This window comes from Aphelocoma coerulescens, chromosome 4 (assembly GCF_041296385.1).
Source record: "Aphelocoma coerulescens isolate FSJ_1873_10779 chromosome 4, UR_Acoe_1.0, whole genome shotgun sequence".
NCBI lineage: Eukaryota > Metazoa > Chordata > Aves > Passeriformes > Corvidae > Aphelocoma > Aphelocoma coerulescens.
Window position 1 is genome coordinate 76867754 of NC_091017.1, and position 26813 is coordinate 76894566.

The window sequence follows — 26813 nt, forward strand, 5'->3', positions numbered from 1 at the left end:
TACCAGTGTTTTGCTGCCCTGTATTTGGTGCTGACTGTGCCAGACTGTCAGGGCTTAACCCCAGCTGGCAGCTGAGTCTCACAGAACCACAGGGGCATGGGATGAGGGAGGGAATCAGAGGGGTAAAAGTGAGAAAACTCATGGGCTGAGACCACAGATTGATGGAATTGTGTGGGAAGGGACCTTAAAGCCCATCCAGTTCCACCCCTGCCATGGGCAGGGACACCTTCCACTATCCCAGGTTGCTCCAAGCCCCATCCATCCTGGCCTTGGACCCTTCCAGGGATCCAGGGGCAGCCACAGCTTCTCTGGGCACCCTGTGCCAGGGCATCCACACCCTCACAGGAAGGAATTCCTTCCCAATATCTCATCTAACCCTGCCCTCTGTTAAGTGTGAAGCCATTCCTCCTTGTCCTGTCACTCCAGGACTTTGTCCAAAGTCCCTCTCCAACTCTCCTGGAGCCCCTTTAGGCTCTGGAATGCTGGAGGGAGATAAAGACAGTTTAATACCTAAACATTGGGGAAAGAGGAACACTCCAGTACCCACAGACTGTTTGACCTCTCCTCCAGCACCCTCAGCCACCATCCTCACCCACAACACTGGGGACAACTCCCAGCTCAGCCAGGACACCCAGGAGTGTTCCCTATTTCAGTGCCAGCAGGGAGGGAACAACTCTCCTCCCATTAGATGTCTCTCTGGGATATATGAAATGTCTGTTTAGAATTCAGTCAGTGCAGTAATTCTGGGGGCACAGCCCTGAATTTCTTCCCCCTCCACTTCCAGAGATGCAGATTGAAACAGCAGCGTAGGTTTGAATTGCCTCATTCATAAACCATCCAAACAGATGGCCTGAAGCAATGGTGTTCCAGACTTTCAACTGCCTCCTTGGACTTTGGAAGTGGATTCCTAGAAAACACCAAGAGCTCCTTAAGAGAAAACTGAGCTGCAGCTGGAAGAGTGGTGACTGTTCCCCAAGGCACAGGGTCAGAGCACCAACCTGTCCTCACCTCCTAGAGCCACTCAGGAAATGCAGAGAAGTGGAAGAATTCCTTCAAGGCAGAGCAGAGTTTGTTCCACAGGAGTTTTCAGCAGAGTTAGAAGCCCCCTCATGTTTTTTGTTACCTGCATTATTTTCCCCTGGCTCATGGAATTCCCCAGCCTCACAATTCACATGCAGCAAAGACCCCAAAATGAGAGAAAAATGAGTTTTCCTAAGTGCTGAGAGGATGCAGCTGGGTGAAAAGAACAGGAATGGAAATGGTGGGAGAGGATTAAGAGAGCAGAGCAGCTGCTGGCAGAGCTACACAGTCATGTCTTACCCCAGCTGTGTCCCTGCCCATTTCTAACACAAACCTCTGCAGTTCTTTCAATATTGTTGACTTTATTACAAGAGTAGTTTAAGACAGAACAAAAAAATAATGGCAAAACCAAATGTTTTTTAAAATTTAATATGAAATCCATACGTAAGAGACTTTACAAGCCTCAAATGTTAAATAACTCTTTGCTGGCTGTGGTTGTACAGCACTAAGAATGTGCTGATCTTTCACACCAACACGTGGTGCTGGTGGAACTCCACTCTCCTGCACTCTCACATCCAGCAGCAGTGCAGAGATTAAAAGGAAGTGCTTCCTTCCATTGTTTTACTGCTGTCTCATCCCACTGCTAACGTGGCTTTTAGTCTGCTCAAGTTAACTCCAACTTTGGCAAAAACAAAGCCTCTTGTCCTCCCCAATTTATCCACATAGGTTCTGCTGATTTCAGAAAGGAGAATGAATGAATGATCTAAAAAAGAAATATTCTTACGCAGGAAATGCAGTGACCCATACAATTAATACATTAATAATCATTAACTTGGAACATTAATTGCATGACTCAGAGTGTCTGAAGCTTTTATTTAAAAATCCCCAAACCTGCAGAACACAGAGGCCACGGGGTGGGGGTGTCTGAGACCTTCAGACACTCTGAGCTGGCTCTGACTTCAAAGGATGAATCACCAGGATCTGGTTGGTATCAGCAGAACTGGCCTGCACAATAAATGAGCCGAGTTAGCCCTTCCCTGGAGGAGTTTCTGTCTCTTGGCTACAGGGAAATGATGCAGCTTGTCTGCAAGCCAACTTTTTATATTATATAAACCAAGGAAAACATATTTATATAGCAAAGGTTTCCTGAATTAGCCCCTGGAAGTTTTCACAACAGAGCAACCATTCTTTCCAGAGTTTTGGGATATATTTCAGCAAGAACAAAGACAAACTTAGAATATTTTCTTTTTACTCTTTCCTTCCAGTGTGGGTACAGCAGCCAAAACCTACACACCTATGGCTGTGTCCATCATGAAGTTAAACTGCTCCACAGTGCAGAGCAAGTCTGGAGAATCCTGAATGCAATCAACCCCAAATCTATTTGATACAGACATCAGAATGTGCAAAGGATAAAAGGTTTGTTTATAGCAACGTGAGACTGACTGCCAAGGGACAAATTACTGATCTCCAAGGGCTACAGGTGCATCAGTGTTTCAGTTCCTGGCCAGTCTCGTGTACAATCAACTCTCCCATTTAAAACCAGTTCTAACAGAAGGAAAAGCAAAACTTCTGAGTTTGCAGCTGATGCTTCCCAAGAGCATCCTACCTTCAGGCACCACCAACGGACCGGGGAGATTCCTGTTTGTTTTTAATTACGTGGTTTATTCATTAACAGGTCGAACTCCTGCAGTGTTTTTTCTCAGGCCACGGTTGGAGGCACAGCTCTGCTGTCAGGCTGGAGGTTGATGAGGGAGTTGCTGGCCTGGGCCAGCTCTGCGATGGAGACTCGGCCTCGCTGCTTGATGTACTGGGCCACGGCTGCCATCTCCTCTGCAGTGATGTAGATGAACTTTCCCCTGTCATCAATCACACCTGCAGGACAAAGACAGGACCCTGCAGTCAGCACTTGGGCTCCCAACAGGCACCAGTCACTGCTTTGGGAAGGGACATTCCAGCTGCTGAGGCAGCACTTCCTATCTAGGCCAGGCTGGCTTTTATCTCCTCACCACGGCCGGGTGCTGGAGCAGGGCTGTGCCAGCAGCCCAGGGCCCTGGGAATGCTCATTCTGGTCGAAGGAACACGTTCTGAGCACTGGGCACAGCTGGCTGGGAGCTCCACAGGTCCCTCGTTTTCATGGAATCACAGAATGTCCTGAGCTGGAAGGAACCCACCAGGGCCCTGCCCAGCCACCCCAACAATCCCACCCTGTGCCTGGGAACGCTGTCCAAGTGCTCCTGGAGCTCTGGCAGCCTCAGGGCTGTGCCCATTCCCTGGGGAGCCTGGGCAGTGCCCAGCCCCTCTGGGGGAAGAACCTTTCCCTGATATCCGACCTAAACCTCCCCTGACCCAGCTCCAGCCATTCCCTGGGTCCTGTCACTGTCCCAGAGATCGGAGCTGCCCCTGCACTGCCCCTCAGGAGGAGCTGCAGACCATGGTGAGGTCTGACCTCCATCTCCTCCAGGCTGAACAAACCAAGTGCCCTCAGCTGCTCCTCATATGGATTCCTCTCCAGACCCTTCCCCATCCTCATAGCCCTGCTTTTTTGGTGCTCATGTTCTCAGCTCAGGCAGTTGGTGGAGAAAGGCAGAGCAGGAGGGGCCAGGAGGGCACTGAGAGTCCCTGTGGGGCCCAGCTCAGCCTTTCCAGCTTTCCCTGTGACAGGGAATGCAGCTCACTTTCCATATTTCAGTTGCTCCAACCTGACTGAGAACAGAACTCTGCTTTTATGTATTACACCAAGGCAGAGCCTCCCTGGCTTTGGGCCTCAGCCAGCCAGGACAGCACACATCCTTATCCTTATTCCAAGCACTTTTAGGGCATTTAAAAGGGCATCCACATGTACCTGCTGAGACACTTGTTCCCCAGCCACGAGCACAGGATCAGGTCAGTAAATGTTTGTGCTGGCACCTTCCCCTACTTCACCCTTGCAGAGAACAAGGCTGCCCAGCAATAAACCAGCCTTGTTCATACTCAGTCTCTGCTGCCATTCCAACTTGGACTGGGTGGGTACGTGGCTGGGAAAAACACTTCACTGACTCCAGCATCCTGCAGTGCTCTGGGATGTTTTGCCTCTCCCACATGCCATACCCCAGCCCTGGCTTCAGCCACCAGGCTTGGAAGCCACCCCGCATCATCCCAGTGATCCTCTCAAATTCAGAGTTCAGAGGGCCCCATTTGCAGCTGGCTGCTCAGCAGCCCCAAGAGGCCTTCAGCAGATGGGAAAATAAATAAAATAGAAACATCTAGCTATCAAGTCCGACTAGATCCTTAAAACAGGAATGACACTGGAAGTCTCTCTCTGTAACAGGCATTTTCTGCACCACCACCTCTTCACCAGCTACAGAAAGATCCCCTTTGTGCTTTGGCTGTCACCTGTCAGGGTGCCATCTGCCATCAGGTCCTGGATTCTGTTAATTGCATCCTGTGCAGAAGAGAAAAAGGAATAACAGGCTGATCAAAAGGGAAGCAAAAAACATTTCACACGTTCAGATAAACTACAGAGGGATTTTACATTTAAATCCCTCAGGGTTAAGGAATTCAGTACTCCCACGTGGAGAGATGCAGGAAGCCCTTTGGTCTTAGAGGGATGAATTGTTTTTGCGTTTTGGGATGTTCAAATTAAATTCCCCTATCCCTTAAATGAGACTTTTATTTCCATTACTTGGCTGTTTCAAGGAGCAGGGGGTTACAGGAATCTTCCCATGGAAAGGCTGTGCAGTGCCATGAAGTTCCATGAAGCACACTGAGGTCCTTCTCCAAGGTCCTTTGCTCAATAATTCCACATTTTTAAAATATCTTTTCCTGCTCCTTTCAGGAGCAAACCTCTCCTACCAACCCAAAACAACAACTTGTTGAATTTATGGCTGGGTTTACTCTACAGTTACTCCAAGCATGCAGGTCCACTGGACCTTAAGATTGGTTTCTGCAGTTCTACCTCTCTTTTTCTTGTTGTTATATGACTGCAGAAGGAGATTATAATTTAGATTTTAACCAGATAAATTCCTTTAAGTAACCCACTGCACACTTAAATGGAGTTCTGGTTTAAGAGGGAGGCAGGGACCCAGCAAAAATTAGTGCTTCCACCCCAAACTCAGTGCTTACCTGTGTCCTTAAACCCATATGTGAAGCCAAGTCCTCCAGCTGGACAACCTTTGTTTTCTGTGGAAACAAACAAGAGTTAAGCTGATGAATGAGAAGGTTGGGATTTTTTTTCCATTCAAATAAAAAATGCATTAACCAGACAAAGCAGAACCTGTCCCTGTAACTAGCTTTTCCTAGTAAGCACTTTCCTCTGATGAAAAAAAACTCTCAAGTTACCTAAAGCAGCGAGCTCTGTGGAAAGACTGAGTGCTCTGACCCACTTAGGGCAAGACTCAAACACATTTGCCAGCGTTGATCCTGGACTTTTCCTTCCATCACAAGGAGCACAAGGAACAGCCATGGCTCTGCTCCCCCACCTCCTGAGTTCCTCAGCTGCTACCTTTAATTTCCAGCGTGTTTCATCAAGATCCCTTTTTTCTTCGAGGGATGTTTCAAAGCACCTTTTAAAACGCTCACTGGTGTGCATCAGCACTTACATAAAACCCAGGCAAGACTGGCAGCATTAAGTGCTTTAGTCTGTTTTACTGATGTCGTGTGTATTAATGCCATAATAATCTTCCTAAGCAAGCCAACACCTTATTAAAATTGTCACTGTTGGAACTGCAAATTGTCACTTTGCTTTTGACAGATTCTTCCTGCAGCTTTTCTCAGTCAGGGTGCAGCCACCACTGCTCACATCTGGTTTTGTGCTTCTCTGTAGCTCCAGAGAAAACACCTGCACTGCTTGTCTGGAGCTACTTGGTTCCTGTTTTCTTCTCTGCCAAAGTTTTAGGAACTCAACTGTTTAGATGCAAAAGGATGCGGTGTTTGTAAGGAGCTTGGAAAAGATAAAACTGTTGGAAAGCTCAGTTGATATTCAGGACTACATTCCTAAAATCCATGTATGTACAGCCACAGGAGCTGCATCTCCATTAACAAATTAAATACTTCAAACAATAAAGTCCTTTGTTTCTGGTCTTGAGAATACACTGGGAGGCCACTGAAGAAATAAAGAGAGGCTGAAATAGATTAATTTCTTTCATTAATAAAATCAGACAAAAAAAAAAAAAAGCCACACACAGATTTAGCAGTTGTGAAGTTCGATGCAGCCAAGCTAGAGAACTGAATACCATGGACTGAACACATGGAACTGGAACCAGTCCATGGAATTCAGTTCTCAGAGCTGGGAACTGCCAACATTCGTCACATCTTCTTTTAAAGGGACTGGGGGGAGGGTTGGTGCAAAGCCACATGAACAAGAAAAACAGGACTTAAACCTTCACTTAAAGATATTCCCCCTCAATGACCACGTTTAGTGGAAACTCTCCAAGACAGATCCTGCTGGGAATGAGAGCCCGAGGGGGTGGGGTGGGATTAGGATGCACCCCACATGCACGCTCTGGAATACAAGGACAATGTGAGGTCCCAAGGGAATGAAACACTTCTCCACATGCATCATGTTCCAGAGCCAGGTTTAACTTTCCTTCAGCAACAAAAACATATCCACATTTTCCTGAATTCATTTCATTTTAGGGGTGATGCTGCTGCTGTCCTCAGCAAGGGGTGAAACAGAGCAAGAGGCTGCATTTTAACTCCAACATTTAAGAACGAAGCACGGGGTTGAGCTATCTCCAGTCAATGACCAGCATAAGAAATTATTCAACAGAAGAGCTAAAGTCAGTTTTATTTTTTAAAAAATGCCAATTAATTTATACATTTTTTCAGACAGCTACGAGCAGCTCAGCGCTGCTTCCTGTCAATGGTTTCTGTGAACAGAACAGAAGATGAGGGCAATATGTAATCTATATGTTAAGCACACTTTCAAGATTAAAGAAAAATACTTAAAACTCGTAAAAGAAAGCGATGCCCCAGTTCTGCAGCTCAGCTCTGCAGAGGAAATCAGGTGTCGAATATTCAGACTTCGGTTTTCAGCCCAAGTTTAATTTCTCTGACGTCAAGATGGAGTGACTGATACAAAACTCAGTGCTGCAACACTGAACTGGGAGTTTCTGACTAACCTGGTCCATCCACCACAAGCCCCGGGGCAATGGGCAGAGTCTGCCCCGGCTGTGTCATCCCTTGGAAAACTCCCAGTGTTTGTGGAAGATCCCAAGGGACACTGGAATCTCCTTTTTTACCTACAGAGGTAGAAGAGAGGCAGAGAACAGCCCTGCAGAGCTTTGGGGGGGCTCTGCACCGAGCTCTCCTCCAGAGCTGCCTGGCAATCACTCCAAAGGACTCCCTAAGGAGAGTTATCCATGAGGCCAATCTGTGAGTCCAGGAGGTAAATCAGCTCTAAGTCCAGGGTTTTGCTGGGATAATGGACATGCAAAACCGGCCCAAAGCATGAGATTTTGGAATACAAAATGATTAGGGGCTCACTAAGCATCCAACTGATTTGCTTGCTAGAGAAGCCTTCCACACACATCACACATCCTGAGAGTTCAGAGACCAGTAAGGGAAGAAAGGGATTCATTAGGAAAAAAAGATTTGCATGGCACTGTTAGAATGAGAGGAGAAAAATGCATCTGACCTTTGCTATAGCAAGAGTGGAGAGCGTTTGTCCTCACCGATCAAAAGCACAAACCCTCATGGACACACCCCAGGTTTTAAATACCCAACCATACAATGGGATGAAAGGGAGACTGACACACCCTGTTTAAAACAAGTGAGCTGCTTCTTAAACTGCCCTGCCGAACATGATGCAAGCTGCAGGGATAGAAAAAAGTGAAGGAACCACAGGAAAAGTCGGGATTGAGCTTTCCAATGCCAGTGTTGGAGGCCCAGAAACACCCTCCTGGTACAGCAACTCTCCTTACTGCTGAGCTCACATGGAGAGACAGGTTTTTAAATCCATGGCTGATGTTCACAAACAAAAAAACCTGAACGTCCCAAATCTCAATCCACAGCAAACATTGCTTCCATAAACTCTGAGGGAGATCCACCAGGCTGTCTTTATAACACAGGGCAAGAGCCACATCCTGCTCCAAAAGCCAAGACCCAGCTGGAATGAAACGATTTTAGCAATGCTGGATGTGCTCGTGCTTGTGCACTAAATAACACTTAGTGAAGGTATCACTCTTGTTACTCGTTGAATATTTAAGTAAATGAAAGAGGAAGTAAAGATGTCCCTCTTTGACAAAAGGGATTTTACATCATCTAAGGAGAAAAACCAATGGCACCTTACCTTAACATATTCCAGGAATTCCATAAGAAAGCTGCGAGACTGGAGAGAGCAAGGAAAACAATTGTTATTTCAAATTCATGAGCATTAAATGCATCAAAAACTTGCTGAGTATGAACACTATAAAAGTGTTTAGATTGCATAATTCCTAAATTTTAACTACACACACTGAGATGTTGAACTGTGAAGAAAAATAATCCAGATTTAATCTTAACGAGGGATTTCTGACAGGTATTTTCTGAGACAGAATGTGGCTCAGGTACAACTTAAGCATTTTCTGAAAGGTTATCATAAAATTTTTTATTCTTCCCCGAAATAACCACACCTGAGTGAGTTTGAGCATGGTTAAGTCACACACCAAGGACATTCTGTGCAGAGGTAAACCCAGAGTGAGTCAGGACACAGCTCCTGCAGATGGCCAAGTGCAGCACAGCTGCAGCACAGCTGGGGAGGCTCAAGCATTTCAAAGGGATGCACCTGGAATGCAGCACATGAACGGCAGCAGCTCCATTGCAGAGGCAAGGCAAACAATGTGCATTGAAGTTAACAGGAGATCGGCTTACTCTGCAACCCTGGAAGTCAATCAGCCTTAATTAATTAACTGCTTAGCTCTGGACTCAGGAGGTGGATTTTCAGCACAGCAGCTCCAACAACACAAGGCAGAGTCAGCTTTTTGAACAGGATCCTGAAATGCTTCAGTACTTCAGGAACCACGAGGCCAAGGTGGCTACTTAATCTCTTTGTCGTTTCTGCTGTCTCCAAATAACTCTGTACCTGTTATAATTTCTCAGTATGACTTTTAAATCACCTGCAATTCAAGTTCTAACTCCCCACCCCCTACCAAAGTTATCTCAGGTTGAGGTCCAGGCATCATCAACTGCCTGCCAAGCTCTTCTAGGTGAGGAACACCCTTCTCTGTTCTGACATCCAGAAAGATTAATTTCTCTTTGACAGGCAGCTGTAGGAACATGGACAATCAACACATCCCAGCTTTAATGGGTGTTTGAAGTGGAACACATCAATATTTAGGGATAATCTCATCTCCTAAAAGGACAGGCACAGATTTTTGAAGGAACTGTCAATAAAAGTGTGCATTTTGCTGTTCACTGCATCTTAGGGAATTCCCCATCACCAGATACAACTTCTCTTCGTGTTAATCCTGGTGTGGTGGAGGGATTTTTCTTGATGGGAAGGGGTCCACAGTGAGAATCTGTAATGAGTCAATGCTGCTTGACACTAGGCACAATCTGCTGTGCTCAAAGCCACTCTCAGTCACACTAAAGCAAATCCATTTAATTCCAGAGTCTCTTTAGCAGAGGAGTAAATGCACACATGGCCCTGAAATAAATCCTTCCCCAGAAATGCACTGGACAGCTCAAATTGGCAGCTACAACCCAAGAGCAATTTCAGGATGTGATAGCAAATAAATTGTGTCTAACAGGTTTTGAGCAGACAAAACAAGAACTCGGCCTCCCACGACAGGAAACCTTTTTCAGGTTTGCTGTGATATTATATCAAGTATCACATTTCAACCTCCATCCACAGCAGCTCCACAGGCAGCCACAGGAGCAGCAGTGTGGGTTTCTCCTGAGAATTCTCTTATCAGAAGCCTTTTGAGACAAGAGCTTGGTTTTTAATTTGATTTCACAGCAGCTCTCTTGGTGTAGAAAATAAACCCAAACTCAAGAAATTGCCCCCAAGGTCCGAGGGCACTTTCAAACTCCAAATTCAGCTTTGCTGGCTCAGTCTCTGTGGGTAAAGCAGAGCTGCTGACGGTGAGAGATTATCTGAATTCCAGAATGAGTTTTATTTCAGCTCTTAGACACAGGGAGGACAGAACTCATTTCCAGCAAGAGACATTTCCCTCAGAACTCTAAAATAGCCCATAGGAGTCTGGTATGAGGAACTGCAGCATTCCCCAGGAAATATTCCAGGTTAACCTGTGCCACGGACACAATTTAGCTTTCACAAGGAAAAACCTTTGGCTGACTCCTGCTCTTGAGTTCATTTTACACGAGACAGAATGCAGCAAGTCTAACAAAGAGAAGGGGAACTGCAGAACCAGCCTCACATACCTGTTCCTCTGTCATTGATTCTTCAACCCCTTCCTCTTCAACTACGAAACTCTCCTTCAGCTTCAGGTACTCTTCATACTCTCTCTTCTCCTCTTCTTCCTTTGCCTTCCTTTTTTCCTCTTCCTGGACAGAAAAGATGACAAGTGGTCAGTTTGCTCTTTCCCAAGTAAGGTTTTAAGTGAAGCAGCATCTTCTTCATCTGCAGCCAGTGCATAAAAAGTTTTGAAAAGGAGTCCAAGCTCTCCCTTGATGGCACGAGTCTCACAAGCCACCCCCGAGGCAGTGACCATCTCACACCCAGTGCTGGCTTCCACACCAAGGCTGCTTCTTACCAGAGCTGACAGAGGGCAGAAAACCACTCTTAAATAGCAACCTGCCCTGCTTCATTTGCATGAATCTGCTGCTTCTGACAGGAAGTCCCTGCCCCTCCCTGCACTTTGATGCAACATCCACACTTTTGGTTACCGGCCCCAATTCTGCTCTGCCACTACAGGACATTGGGAGAGCTCACAAGTACAGTGGAGTTACACAGTGGAGAGGAAAAGCTGGCCTGTAAAAGTTTCAAGTAAAATCAAGTTTTCAAGGAAAATCTCTTTTCTTATGAAGACTTTCCTCCAGAAGCTGTGCCTTCATGGAATGGAAAGGACTGTATAAAGTGTTTTAGGCACAGGAGGCAAGGCATGATTCTATTAACAAAAGGGTTTTTTACACATTTGATTGTTAAACAAAAGCTTCAGGCTTTGCTTTTAGTTACCTGCAATAAAAAAACCCCTTCATTGCCTACCCCTGAAATAAATCTTAAAGCCTTAAAGCCCACCATAAAGCTGACCCAGAAAACTCCAAGCCCAGCATGGTGATGCCTGGTTCTGTAGAATTCACACCTTCACAAAGCAAAATGGTGATTAAAGGTTTGGGAACGTGACAGATTACTTAGAAAATGTTTCAAATAACAACAGTTTTTTACCAGGAACTCCTAAATTTGCAGCTTTCCATTATTTTAATTTAAAATTTGTTTTGCTCTTCTCCAAGAGGAGGTTGGATTAAATTTGAAGGTTGGACTTGATGATTTTGGAGGCCTTTTCCAATCTAAAAGATTCTATAGCTCACACAGAACAAAAATGTTTCCTTACAGGACAGTTTCTTCCACAGAGAAATTTATGTTTGTGCAGCACCTGGTACAAAGAAATTCCAAAAGGATCTGGCCTCTGCCTCCATCACATTCCAGAGGCTGATTAAAACAAACAGAGGAGTTCTTCAAATTTCAGTGACAAGCCCAGGACACTCCTCTATCATTAGCAGGGGAATTGATCTTTTAAAGAACAATATTGATTTCTAAATGCTTGCCATGCTACATCTGTGACAGAAATATGGTAATTGCTTCCTTAAATAGCTGAGGCGTAAATATTTGTTCCATTAAAACAGGAAGAGACAGGAACAGGTCATTCAGTACCGAGAAAAATATCCATATTATAAAAGATGCCACGTAAGGCCAAAACCAGCAAGGTACCAGAGATGGGGATGGGAGAGCTGCCCTTTGATAAAACACAAAGAGTATTTGGTCTCTTTTTTTTTTTTTTTCCATCTAATTCCCAGAAAGTCAGGAGGAAGAATCCTGCCAACATCCAAGAATGAGAAAAACAGGACTGGACGGATCTTAGTGCATCTGCAAAGCCAAATCCATTTTTTCAAACTGCTATCTCATGAAAAATCTACAGATCTGAGGAAGCTCTTGAGACAAAACAAGATCATTTTTTGGGTCATTCATCACCACAACAATTAATCCAACAGCAGATTTTTTTTCCTTATATGCACTTCAGATGCCAAGAGCAACATAACCGTATTTCATTTGGAAGCAACAGCAAATTGTTCTTTTCTTTTAAGTGCATTAAATTTAATCTTGATCCTGGAAAGACAAAAATAATGTTCTTCCCCCTGTCTATTAGAGAGGTTGTAATTCAGCAGGATTTGAAATAAAGGAAAAAAAAAGCAATCAAAAAGCCTCAAAATTGCTCTGGTAAATAATTTCTAGATGGTTCTACAAAAAAAAGAGAAAAAATCAGAAGTGTCCCATTTGTAATTGAGAGCAACAATAATTAAAATATATTTTCTTGCTTCTGGAAGGTCCCACAAACGGGCAAGGCTCATTCCTGTGGTCCTTCCCTACCTGACAAACAGCACCTTGCATTTTCTGGAGGCATCCCAGTGCGTTCCTATCAGCACTTCCACCCCCAAGACACACAGAAAAGCAGCTCTGCCACGAGACTGGCAAAGCACTCAGCTACCAGCCCCTCCTTTGCCAGCAGGAGTTCGTTTTCCAGATGCTAAATTTTGATCAGCAGAGCATTTCCAGGTGCTCTGAGCCACTGCTTTGGTTGCTAAAGTGTGTCAGCCCTCAAAGCTTCCTGGTGGTTGTAGCTTCCTCCATGACATTAAGTATTTCCAGCTGCTTTTTTCATCTAAAAATTAAAAATTCATGCAGAGCCTCGCATGCTTTACAACCTAAATTCACCTATGATTGAATCTGTAGGAAAAAAGGATTTATCCAAACTGTAGCTTGGTTCAGAGCAAGAGGAGAGACAATTTTGCACAAGTGCCCAGGGAGAGGCAACATGGAGGCTGAGCAGGGGAGCCTTGGCAGAGTCAGGATGCTTGGGAATATTTATTCCCAGCTTTTTTTGTTCCACCATCTCTCTTAACCTTCCTCTCTCACATGCTCATGGAGCAGCTGCATGGGAGCTGCAGGGTGAAACTGAGGCAGCAGCATTCCCACAAAGCCCAGTGTGTCCATACAAAGAAACACCCCCAGCCCCTCGGGGTCTCCTCACAGAACTGAGGCCAGGATTCCGTGCATCACACAGAGGGCACTGGGCTCAAACCCACATTTCAAACCCCACATCTCTGGCACTCAGCTGCCTTCTGAGCTTGTGGCTCAGATCAGAGAGCAGCTGGGCCACCCTACAGCCATGGGTGGGGTGCTGGGGAAATCCCAGCAGATGGAAATTTGGTATCTGCAGATGCTCATCTTCAGCTGCCTGCTTTTATTTTTTGGGTTTTTTTGAAGCAGCTTTGCCTCTCTCCTCACCCATCTACATGTGACCCACACTGGGGGCTTGAACAGTGTAAAGATTTCTTTTTGATCAGTTTATTCCACTGCATGTGAAGAACAAACTACCCCACTTTGACCACATTTTTATTGAACAAATAAATAAATTAGTCACTCAAACCTTTGTTCCTTCTGTTCTTTTTCTCACCCAGTCCCCCCTGCCCACAGAGGACTTGGATTTGCTGTGAGGCTCCTTTCAGATCATCACCCTCTGTTTGCCTCTTACCTTGGTCCCAGGGATTATTGCCAAACACATTCCTTGTGCCAGCTGCACAAGAGCCCAACCTTTTATCAAGTGAAACCCACAGCATCCCAAAAATTCTCTATGGCTTACAGCTGGAGGCACAACTTGATTTCTGGGATCACTGAAAAGTGCTCAGGAGTTCTGGGATGCTGCTTGGGTGGAAAAGATCTCACTGGTAGTGAGGAAGGCAGAGCAAATACTGGACACTCTTCAGCCACTACCTGCTCCCTGTCATTCCTTTATTTGTGGCTGTTTCCTTAATTTGTAGGATGAGGAAGAGCATCCTGATTGTTTTGAGGGTCAAGGACCACAGAAACCTTCCTTGTACAGCATCCAGCTTTTGTATTGTCAGTGCAGGTTCTGCAGGAAGCCAAAAGCGACTTTGCAGTGAAAATGTGGCACAGAGCAGATGATCTGTAGGACTCCTGTCCCCCTCACTGCTCAGACAGAGCAAGTGTCCTTATCCCTTCAAAATCACAGGAGAAGGAGGTTTATTGCAAGCTTTTCAGCTCGTACTCCCTTAGGAGAAATTAATTTTGAGGGAAGTATACACACACTTGAAAACTGATGTGTCAACTGAAATTATGGAGTGGTTCTCCAGCAGCCCCCAGAAATGCACTGTTTATGTAGGAAAAATGGATATAAATATCAAACAGATCATGAACAGCTCTGCTGAGAAACACACGAATCTTGATGTTCACATCATAAACCAACTAAAACTTGGTGCCTCTGCTCATGTGATCAAATATCAAAGAGGCAAAACTTTCGGGTCAAACCTTGCAGAGGCTCCTTGTGATCCTGCTGACCCTCCACTTCTAGAGCTCTGCAGATCCAGACCATTTTTATTTAGGCACTTAAATGCAAATTTACCAAAATCTCTGTGCACAGGCAAAGGAAAAAGAGCCTTTATTGTGAGCAATCTGCAAAGTTTTGGCTGAGGACTCTGTTTTGCAACATCAGAGGAAGTTCACTCTCATTGATAAGGTGTCAGTTGGTAAACCCAGCTCACCACCAAAAAACTCCAAGAGTGAAAGGGAAATCCCCAGGGTAAAGCAGAGCTGAAGCAAATGCCAATTACAAAGGAGCCTCCTCAGGCCTGTAGCCAATCAGGTCAGCAGAACACTGGAAAGGAAACTTGAATTTAAAAATACATAATCTGGTTTGCAACACTCAAGTCAAGGGGCAACCACATTTTATTTGTAAGTGCATACAAATACATTGAAATAGAAGCAGAGGGTATTTTTCTCAAGACTAGGCAAAATTTTAGCTCCCAGAACTCCCTCAAGGTACAGCTCCCACCTGTCAGCACAATTTTAGTAGCACTTCTTGGGAGAGAGACTGAAAAAAAAAGGTTCAAAGTGGAATTTAGCTACCAAAGCTGGCTCTGCTTGTCTGGGGAGTTGCCACTGTCAGTGTACCTGCAGAAATACTCTCAGGTACTGGGAAAGGAAGGGGAAAATGAGGTATCTGACAACTGTAACATTTCTCAGGCAAACTTCAGTGGCAAACTCTGAATTTTTTGTGCCTTGTGGGATTACATAAACTACAGCAATGTCAGTGACCAAAATGCCTCTATAAAAACCAGCTCCCCCCTGGTTTTTATCTCCTGACTATCAGTCACTACCTGAGCTACCTTTCAGAATTCTGCCTTGCCACCTCCTAACTTCGATGGAGGGATGGTTTCATCACGTGTGAAGTCCACAAGGTGCCAAGACATTACTCATGGCAATGAAGAATTCCTCCTCTAGAGGAAAATAAATGACATTTTATCCTATGTATTCCACAACCCAATGATCCTCTCACTGCTCACAGAGGCTGGTCCTTTTCCATCACATCCTGAATCTATAACAAGATTGGAAAGATAAGATGTTCTGAGCCTAAGGACAAGCTCTGCTTACAGGCACAGCAATCAAATATCCACTCAATTTGTTTCCCCTCCCATCCCCCTGTCAAGGCTCAATCACTGAAGGTTTGTTGTTACCACACTCCCCATGCTGCTGCTGGCTTTGCAGGAACTGGAACCTAAACATGGACAGCTCTTCAATTGTTCTGTTTCCTGTTAAAGACTCTGATGAAGAGAGATTTAAAATGACAAGAAAACACTTGAGCATGGACATTAAATGATGTCAGACACATTTACTTTGATCCACGCTCCAAATGTTCAGCAGTTACTGGATTAACAACTTAAAACACAAGCAAAAAAATTAAATAATTGAAAGCACTTTCCTCTGAGAGGCAAAATAATATTCCTGATGTAGCCTGGTGGGTGGGCTTGCTGTCCTGATAAACACTGGGAAAACAAATAATTAAACCAAACTAAAGCAGCTTAAAATTTACAGAATTTCAGTGGCTGAGGAAGGTACTGGCTAAAGTAACCATCAAGCTGGATTCAGGCATTTGAGCAATTTTCCAAGTTCTAGGAAGTACTCTGTGGATTGCTGGGCACAAAATCTATAAATAAATCAATAAATAAATAAAACCAGAGCCTTAGTTTATATTCCTCTTTTTCCCTGAGCCTGGTGAAACAGAAGTGCTGTAGTGCAGTCTTTACTAGGAATACTGTAAATTAAAACAGAAACAAATAAGAGTTCCTTCATTCAACCAAATATTAATTACACAGCCCCTCAACTGAACAGAAACAAAATTAAAAAAAAAAACAAAAAACAAACTAAATAAATATTTCTGTGTGAAGAGATCTCTGGTTAGAATTTCACCCTTATTTTCTATTCAACTTTTCAATGATGCCTGAGTGATCCTGATGATGCAGCTGAATTGCTAAAGCCCAGGTAAAATCCCAGGAGAACATCTCAGTCCTGTGCTACAGCCCCTTCTGAGCAGGCCAGCCCATTATTCGGGGTTTCAAGAAGATGAAATTCCCAGAACTTGAGGAAAATACTAAAAGAATACATTTGTACATCTCTCTTGGAAGGGAGGCTGTGGAATTATTGGTACTCTGGAATTTTGGTCAAGCTGCTTTACGAAGTCTCAGACTATTCTATATATCCTGATGTTGTAGTACTGACATTCTCTCCTTTCAATTTCTGAAATTCAAGACTTCTACTGATGGAAAGGAAATGAGAGTTCAGAAGGGAAAGGATTTGGGGGGACAACCCCAGAGCTAAATGGACATTCACATAAAGATCTCATGGATAAAATCTGTATGTGTAATGTATAGATTATTTGATTTTAAATTTCTTTATCCTGCCTTCATGCCCTTGACAGAGGAAAGGAAAAATTGTCTCTTCCTTTAAAAAATATCATCAGCAACACACCCCACTTACACAACTTGGAAAAAATCAAAATAAATCTCTACAAAGCAGAGACATAAATTTCCAAAAAATCCAAAAAAATGCACAGTGAGAGCTGAGGGCTGCAATTTTTCATCTCAGGACTGTGCAGAACACCTCTGTCCTTTCCTCCAGAAGAAAAGCCACCACACAACTTGAAGCAGCACCAGAGCATGAAGTTCTCAGCCAGCAGCACTGATGGCCTGAGTACAAAAAGCAGCTCTGAACTCAAGTTTGTCTCCCTCACTAATGAAAAGTTATTCAACAAAAGCATTTCAGCTGAGCAGTACCTGTTTTTCTGGGTCACTCCTGCTAACACATGCATAGCTTAGAGATCTCTAATTGGGAAGCACATGCAAATATGCAGAGTTAGAATGAAATCACACAATTTCACACAACACTTGCAAAATCAGTTGCTGCTGCCTTTCACTTTCTGCCCTGCTGGTTACAGCTGGCAGCTCAAAGGGAACAGGGGAAGTTGTGACATCTCCATCCTTAGGAGACACTCAGAGCTGGGCTGGCCAAAGCCCTGAGGTCCAAATGCTGGCTGAGGATGGAGCAGGACAGACCCTGTGGTCCCTGCAGGTCCCTGGTCACAGAAGCCCCCAGAAGCAATCCCAAACCCAAACCTGGCTCAGTATTTCCATATGTAAATACAATTATTCCCACCTGTCGTTCCTCCTCCAGACGAATTCTCTCCTCTTCTTTCCGCCTTTCCTCCTCTCTTTTTGACTCGAGCTTTCTCCGTTCTTCTCTCTCTGCTTCTTCAGCCTAAAACAAACATTATGCAAGCCAAGCCTTACTCTTTTTTAATACAGACATTTTAGAATTTCATATTGTGATACCACAGGGGGGTTTCTCACCACCTTTTAGATGCCTGCTCGGAAAGAAACATCAAAAAGAATAATCAGAAAAAGTCATTCTCATTTCACTTCCCCTCCCCTTCAGCACACTCGACATTGTGGTAAATTTAGAAATTACCCTCCTCGCTTGTCTTATCTGTATCTCAGTAACAGTTTAACTTTGAATGTGCTCATGAGCTTATTACTACAGTGATATTAAGCAATGTTGTGTCGTGGCATTCCATTTCTCCCCCTTTGAAGTTTAGTTAGAATGGATTCCAAGGAAGAAAAAAAGAGGACTTGGAATACAAACTGTAAAAATAAGTGCATTCAAATGTATCACTAACCTGGGCAGAATCTCCTACAGAAAAAGCTGAAGTGGTCTCTTGAAATAATTTTATTTTTGTTTTTAAGCCAAAGAGATTGTTGAAAAATGAGGGAAAAATAAGAAGGGTGTTTAGTGTATTTTTTAAAGATTTTTTTTTTCAGGCTCTTTGGGATACTTAAATTTGAAAATATATTAAGAGGACAAGCAGAAAATATTCCAGTGGAGGATTTGGTTTTGACTGTTTCAGAGAAAAAGCCCCATCCAAGGAATTTATCTGTCTACATGGGAAAATAAAAATCAGCGTGTTTTAAAATGAAGCGGGAGATTCCTCGCTCCACCAACTGATGCTTATCCAACTTCATTCATCAACTTCATTCATCCAACTTTGCTCAGATTTTCCACAACATAAAAAGGAAAATTAAACACAATGTGCATGGAAAGTAACAACAAAATCATGAAAGCACTGAGTGAGAAAAGGTTTGTAATGGAAGTTTATATATAACCAATAATTAAGTTTATTACCAACTGCTCCATCTACTACACTGGATTTAAACCTCAGGTGACACTAAAATCCCCAACTTGGGATTTCACAAGCTTTAGAAATGTTCATACAGAACAATACAGAGTCTGCAAAAAATATATAGAACAATTCCAAGGACCTAATGCACAAACTGCTGCCTTCCACAGGCACAGCTCAGAAGGCTGAAAAGCCTCCCTGAGATTAACAAAAGCAAAATGCTTTTCATATCCTCCAATCTGTAAAAACAATAAATATGGCTAAGCACGTAAAACCACACCAAGTTTCTGCACTCTGAGAGCACCTGAACCACTCCTCACAACTGCCCAGGGTGTTACAACAACACCAGGGGGGTTGGAGGGTATTTAAAGGGGAGACAGTGCCGACATTAAGCTGAAGGCAGTGGAAACATCCAAGAAAGAGCATTCAAGAGTTTAACTATTCAAGAGTTTAACTCCCTTCCTCCCCACAAGTCTGAATGGAAAGAAAATAAGACACTGTTTTCCATAGCCCTCTTGGGCCAGCAAAAGCTGAATTTACAATTTTAAAATAAAACAACCATTTAGTGATGACACTGCCTTTGCCTTTCTGGGCTGTCTCATCCCCAGTTCTCTGCTGAGCTGTTCAGGCTCTGCTCAATACGTGGCAGGAAATACTCACCTCTCTCTGTGCTTTCCTGGCTTGTTTCTCTTCTAGTTTCCTCTGCTTCTTTGCTCCAATTTTCCCAGACACCTGAAATTCTGGCACCTCCTCAGCATCCTCTTCCTCTGCAACATTGCATAAATGACAGATTTTAAATCATCTGTAAAAAAGTCCCTTGGAGAAACTTCAGTGCTGCCTAAAGCAGCAGCAGATGAAAAGGAGACACACATGCACTTCAGACAAGACCTTTTAGATGGAAAAAGGAAAAAAAAAAAATCACAGGAGACTGCCAAAGCCACAGAGCAGAAGTAACAAGGCAAACACACACTCAAGTGAAGACAGAAGTAAAAATTTCCTTGATCCTTTGAAGGAAGGCTTTTCATAAATATTTCTTGCTTTCCACAATTAAAAGAGAGACTTTCTCTGATACAGAAATTGTGCTAATGGTTGTCATTGTTTATCTGCTCAACACTGGCCTGCAGAGACTTTCTTCCCAGTTACCCTCAGGCTTTGCACAGCAGACATCCCTTGAAAAAGTGGGATTCAGGGGCACCCCACTCATCCACTGGCTCTAGCCTGACAGAACTAACCATTCAGGGATGAGGGGAAAAAAAATCCTTGAAATGCAAATCTTGGGTCTGCCTGCAAAAAAAATGACATGTAAATATCTGCCTGTTGTATGACAAATGGCTGTTTACAGAGGTGATTTCTGCAGCAGGGAAATATGAAAGAGTTTTGCTCAAAGGCTGTGCAAATGAGGGTTTCTGCTCACTCAGGAGCTGAGGAAGAAGAGCTTTTAAAGGCAACCACTTCCTCCCTGCCCAAAGCTCAGGAACATTTGGCCACTTTATTTGCTGGTCTAAATCAGCCCTTGATCCCACCAGAGTACTGGGGACTGACCTCAACACTCCAAGAGAAATCCTCAGCTCATTGCACAAACACCACACAACACATTCACAGTCATGGCAGGACCAAAATGAAGGAGCCTCACACATGGATCCCCTTTTTGGGTAAAATAACTGGTACTTTGAGCATCCCCAGTGCTGTTCTGCTCGATGCTGACTTCAGATCCAAACTGCAACAGATTTGGCAGGGCTGGTGCCAGGATGTTTTCTGGAGGGAGCTCTCTCCAGAGCACCTGGTCCCCTTTTTTGGGAACCCAAAAAGCTGCTATGAAAGGAGCATATGGAGGAATGATACTCCCCCTTCTTTTACATGCAGAATTAGGTTGGAAGCACTCTTGTTTTACTAATTCCAAGACACAGAATGGGACTATGGTTAAACCACTGAGACATCATGTGAAATAAATCTATCTGAGAGCTGTGTAGGTGGCTCTCAAATAACTGAGCTGTTTTCAGGAGATGGAATTAAGATGAGCCTGGTTGCTGAGTTGGGCTTCAGAGAATTCCTGGAGTCTGATTACTGGGATGATCAAAAGGGTTCCCCTTCCTGCACCACACAGAGCAAGGAGGGATACTCAGACCTGACACAGTTGCTTCTATAATTTTAATGATGCTTAAAATAACTTTATTTGTATTTTAAATACAGGATCAAGGGGAGTTCCAAACACAATGAGTGAGCACACCCAGCACTGGCAGTTATTACTCCAAAATTAATTGTTTAGAAAACTATTTCTTGCAAACACCTCAAGTATAAAACCCCATCTATGACACTATTCCACCTGAGGGCTTCTCAGATTTCATCTATATTAAGATTAACTGAGCCAGAGGTTAAGCAGAAATCTAAGGAAGGCTTGCTTTTAAAGCTTTTTTTTTCCAGTCCTGGATCAAATGTGCCTTTGTTGTTCAGCATTTGCTTTCCTCCTGTTTGAAGTATCTGATGTGACCCCTTAAGCACCACTTCCTCCAAGCTTTCTCCAGTGCATGAAGTTACAACAGCCAACAACAGATAGAGATGGTGATGCAGACACAGCATGTGATTCAGCAGAGCTGGAAAGGTCACCAGTGCACAAACCTGGCAGCAACTAATATGTACTAAATAAACCTGAACATGCTGACAGCAACACAAACACATGGTCAAAGTATTTGCTGAATCAATTTGTTGTTACAGCAGAATAGCTCCACCAAAAGCAGGGAGGGTGCTGCACACACAGCCAGCAATTCTTTATTTCATTTTAATAAAGCACTGATTGTTTCAGCAGCTTTTAACAATCACTTCTCACACACTCGTGGCTGTGACAACACTGGGAGACTCCATGGGGGGTGAGTCCATAGGAACTTGCACTCCATCTGTCCCTGAGCCTTGGGTGTGATGCAAGATGTTCAGTTAATGGTGTGTGAAAGCACTTTGGCATCCCCCAAGTGCTGTGCTGGGGCAGCCTGTGTTTGTGCCCAGCTGGGAAACCCCACAACGCTGACATCATTAAAACTGAAAGAGGGCAGGGTTAGATGGGATATTGGGAAGGAATTCATCCCTGTGAAAAGTGCTGAGGCCCTGGCACAGGGTGCCCAGAGAAGCTGTGGCTGCCCCTGGATCCCTGGAAGTGTCCAAGGCCAGGTTGGACAGGGCTTGGAACAACCTGGGATAGCAGAAGGCATCCCTGCCCATGGCAGGGGGTGAGACTGGATGATCTTTAAGATTCCTTCCAACCCCACCCATTCTGTGATTTCCAGAGCTTGCACAGCATTCCCACCAGTTCCCATCTCAAGAGTCAGAAAGCACAACCAGTGAGACATATCCTGCTTTACACAAACGTGGGGTTGCTCAGCTGCCCAGCTGAGAGGTGGCTTCAGGGGATCTTTGCTTTTCCTTAATATTTTGAACACACTCAGAGGCAGCACAACAGGCAATAGTTATCAGTCACACAGGTGCCTGAATTTCTTGAAATTTACAGACTTCTTTTTAAAAATGCTTGCCAGTACCATTAGAAAAAGTGCTGGAGTGCTTGATGTTCTCTGTAAGGACAGAAACTGAGCAGAATTCTGTACTGTGTACAGAATAGACAAAATCCTCCAAAATCAACAACCAGCATCAGGTATTTCAGTTATCCCAGAATCACAGAATGGTTTGGATTGGAAAGGACCTTAAAAATCATCTTATTCCAACCCCACTGCCACTCCCACCTTCTACTAGACCAAGTTTCTCCAAGCCCCATCCAACCTGATCTAGTTGTCCTTGTCTTGTTTCTTTCTAAGTTCTGGGCGAAGCAAATGGATTCTCATCCATGAAAAAGAATGAGAACTGCACATGTGGCTACTCACAGAAAGTCCTTTGGGCACAGCCAGCTGCCTTATTTATTATTTATGCAGCACCTAACAAAAGGAGTGGAAGAAAGAAGGGGGGGTGGGGAAGATGCCAGGCAAAACAGTTCGTCCTGAAAGCAGAAGATGTTATTAACAGCACGTAATTAATATCCAGCAGATGTGTGACACCAGCCACAGGGAAGGTGTGGCCATTCCTGAGTAACATGACCCTGTGGTGGGATTAATTACAGTCTAATAACTAATAACTAATAATTTCTGTGTTTTTTAATTTTAAATTTAATTTGGTAGCTATCCACTTTAGAACCCGAACAAGAAACTGGTTTATTAACCTGAAGCCACAAAAAGCAGGCCACATTTAGGGCAGAAAAGTGCAGCAGACACAAAGGACAGCAGACCTTCAGAGCAGAAGGTAAAGTTTATTCTCAGCTGAAGCCCTTTGGCAGAAGTGAGAAACCACACACCTCCCCTTTCCACACCCTGTCTGTGCCTGGACTGGATCAGACACTCACTGGGGGCACTCCGAGAACACCAAACTCACGGGATGAGTGGTACCAAGTCAAAATTGACTTTTGATTCACTAGTTGGGATATTAGTCAAAGTTTAACTGTACTAGAAAGGTTTTCCTACTGATTAAGCATTAAAATAATTTCAACTACTACGCCAATTAACGCAGCTCCATTTCACAAGAACAGCGTGGGACCACATCACCGGTTCTAAATTTACACATTTTCCAGATCTTTCAGCACTCAGAAAAAGTGCTTATTTTAAGAGATTTCATCACAAACACATTCTTCTTGAACTTATGCACAATATCCATCACTCAATGGGGGTGAAAAACTATTTTTATATTATTTTCCCCCCAAAACCAGCAGAAAACACTCATACAAGATTTTTTTTTAGCTGCAAGATTTGAATGCTGATCTTAAATGCTACACAAAGCAATAAAGGGCATTTTAAAATGCCCAATTATTATAATTTTAAAAACTTTAAAAACATTCTTTGTTTTGTGCTTTCTTTCTCAATAGTGATTAACACAATGAAAAATGTGAGATTCTGATCTCCAAGTCTTGCCATGCAAAAGAAGAGAGGAAATTATGATTTCATTTATGTTGCACTCTAACTTTTCTTTACCATGTTTTATTTTACAAGCTCGAGCACTCAGACTGTCAAAAGCTGTTGGATTTATCATTACTGATGCTGTGGAAGTAAAATAATTTAACCAGATGTTCACTGTAGTGGAGATTCCAACACCTGTGCTCAGATGTACAATGCTCAAAGCTCAGAGAAAAGCCGTGCAGATGTTGGGATATTTAACCTTCTGGAGTTTTATGTTGCTGCCAGAAGTAGAGAGCCCAGAGTTTGTATCAATTTGGGGTAAATAATAAAAGCAACCTGCCAAAACCAGATTATTTCTTTGAGGGAGTCCTTACTTTCTGTTTGTTAAAAAACCAAAGCAAAACGTAACGATCCACACAAAGTCCCATTTTTTGGCAACACTTTTTGCAACAAGTCAGAGAGGTCATTTTGAGGATGTGAAAATGAGTGTCTTTCAAAATTAAACCCTCAAAAGTACTCCCTGGAAAAGGACTGGGCTGCTGAGGCTCTTCTGGCACGTCCCTCCCTTTTGCCTCTTTTCCTCCCCCACACCCCCACCAGGCCCAGAGCGCTGCCCAGTGGTCCCTGTTGTGTTGGACCCTTTGGAAAGTGCTGTCATTTCTTAGACAAGTCTGTTTCTTGCTCACCACACCATGATTAAGGGCAGTTACATTCACCAGTTTCTCTCTCCCTCCCATCAACAGCAGCAAGTTTTGGCCCAGACATCCCTCCAAGTGACAGAAAATTCAGACTGAAAGGCCAGTGTCCCACTCACAAGCCTGGGACAGGCTCTGTGCCTCTGCCTCTCCACAAAGCCCTTGCAAGGAGTGCCAAGGCAGGCAGGCTCCCTCCCTGCATGTTTTTACAAAGCCACTGTCAGAAATAATGTCCAACAGTCCCCCAAGCAAACACATTTGCCTCAGATCCTCACTCTTGTCATTTTTACCACAGCAGGATCAAGATGACCCAACCGTACCTGACATTATTTCATCCTCACGAGTCTCCTGTTACTTCATAGGAAATGACATTTTTGATGTAAATATCGGATGGATGGGTCACTTTCTGCTCCAAAATGCAGTCTCAAGAGAAGCACCTTCTTCACCTCTGAGCTCCTTGGTGTGTTCAAGGACAACGGGCAGGTTTGGAGGGATAAACTCAGTTTGAGAGCTGGACAAGTGTTTTCTCTGCACACAATCAGCAACCAAGTAAAAGCACTCAACAAAACACCCTTATGTCCACCCAGAGGTGAGCAGGGTTCAAGTGGATGCACTCAGAGCATCAGTCAGGCAAAACAAGAGCCAAGCACACCCTCCTTGGATGGTAAATAAAAGGAATCTGAAATTAGAAATGGGTAATGCTATTTATTTACACTACCCCATGCCCCAAACAACCCTCAGTCCAACTCCAATTTATCCCCTTTTCCCACTGCTTAGCTTGGCCTCTCTTGCCCTAAATGATTAATGCCTGAAATCCTCACCCATTTATGCCTTGCAGCATTTTCATCTTGGCTGTAGCCAGTCCACAAAGCCACCTCTGTCTGGGTTCAATTTAAATTAAGACACACAGAGTTAATTAAGTCTGCAAGCTGGGATCTCAACCTCACCACATGAATACACAACTCTCCTTCCAGACTCCTTTTCCACAGGGAGAGGAGCAGCACCCTGCTCCCATGTGCAGAGCACAGAGGCTTTTTTTTAAACAAGTCACCCAGATTGCAGAGGGCTGCAGGAAAGGCAGGACTGTAGTGGCTGGAATTAAATGGAGCAATTTAAGGCAATCAAGACCATTTTTCAGCCATAAAGCCAGCCTGAAAGTCACGCTGGTGGAACGGCCCAGGGGGTCTCAGTCATTTTGAGAATTACTTTGTCACCAAGGAGAACCATCTCCCAGCAATCTTTGGTTATCAGAGGGTATTTGCAGGTGCTGATGTTCTCCTGACAGGTGACCTCCTTGGAGCACTCAAGCCCCACTGAGAAACACTGCTCAGTGAACTGAGGCAGGGTGGGCACCTGACTGGGCCTGTCCCACAGCACAGCCCCCATGGAACTCAGGAATCAGGAACCCAGCACCTGTGTGGGTTTTCCTTCTGGGAGGAAAGTCAAGATATTTAGTGTGGCACTGTTTTCTGTCTGTGACACTCTATCACTAATTTAGAGGTCTTTCCCTAACCCAGCAAGCTGAAGGAAGAATTACAACTTGGTTTAGCTCCATTGGCAATGGGTGTGGATTTGAATACTGAAAATAATCATTTACTATCCCTGTCCGTATTAAATAACTCCTTATCCAGACCTGCAAGTAAGATTTCAGCTACAGAAGGGACAATTAGAAGTTTTCAATCTTCATGCCCAGGGCTTGGGATTGTTTCTCCTCCCCCATTACTCTGTGAGAGATCTGAGTCCTGGCAAAAATGCAGCAGCTCAGCACAGGCAGCAGAAACCGTGGCCTACGACTTTACCCTTGAAGCTTCTTTCTCATTCTGGAATTGAAATCTGATTGTTAGATGGAAAACAGAAAACCCTCGTGCTAACCACAACTCCAAAGTCTGCAAGTGCTGCTTTGGGGACATTTCCTAGAGTCAGCAGAACTGGCTCCCAACAGGCAGAACTCTTTGGTGGCAACAGCACTTCCCACCTGACTCCACCTTGTGACTATTACAGGGACACAGGGATGGGTCAGGGCATCCTCACACCCTCCCAGAGGTCAGTGCTTGGTATGTTGCAGTGAGGGGTTGGTGAAGAAATCACTTATTGGAGTGAATCAGAGTGACAGAGTAGGATCAGGCAGCTTCGCCCAAAGTTCAGCACAGGCCCAGAGTGGAAATTCCACACACGGAACAGAAACTTACCAGTAAAATATTGCAACACATTCAAACAAACAAACAAAAAAAATCTGCTTCAGTTGCAGATGTTCAGAAGTTTTCAGAGCATTTACAAGATAAGAGTGGAGAAAGCAGACTGGCTTGGGTTTGGCGTTTCTGTCTAAATTGCCAAATAACTTTGCTCTTCAGCCCTGTCCTGCACTGCACTGGGCTCTCTTCCCATGGAGTCAATGAATTCTTTAGCACAAAACTCTGCTGTGGAGAGAACTTGCTATTCCAGCTGGTTCAAATGCATGCAGCAATTAGGCAAAACTGCTCTATACTGCAGTGACACAGAGAAAATGCAAAAAAAAA

The 26813-nt window shown here is 44.1% G+C and overlaps 1 protein-coding gene across 1 annotated transcript in view; it reads right to left on the reverse strand.

Moving 5' to 3' along the window:
• Positions 1-1362: 1362 nt before the first annotated feature.
• The window catches only part of DDRGK1 (DDRGK domain containing 1), a 34208-nt gene continuing 8757 nt past the window's right edge, over positions 1363-26813 (reverse strand). Inside the window, exons 3-9 of the mRNA XM_069014777.1 lie at positions 19341-19447; positions 17663-17764; positions 10360-10482; positions 8288-8326; positions 5122-5178; positions 4393-4441; positions 1363-2892 (exon numbers count right to left, since the gene is read on the reverse strand). Of these exons, the coding sequence (XP_068870878.1) occupies positions 2720-2892; positions 4393-4441; positions 5122-5178; positions 8288-8326; positions 10360-10482; positions 17663-17764; positions 19341-19447 (650 nt within the window). The 3' untranslated portion in view covers positions 1363-2719. The remainder of the gene's footprint in view (positions 2893-4392; positions 4442-5121; positions 5179-8287; positions 8327-10359; positions 10483-17662; positions 17765-19340; positions 19448-26813) is intronic.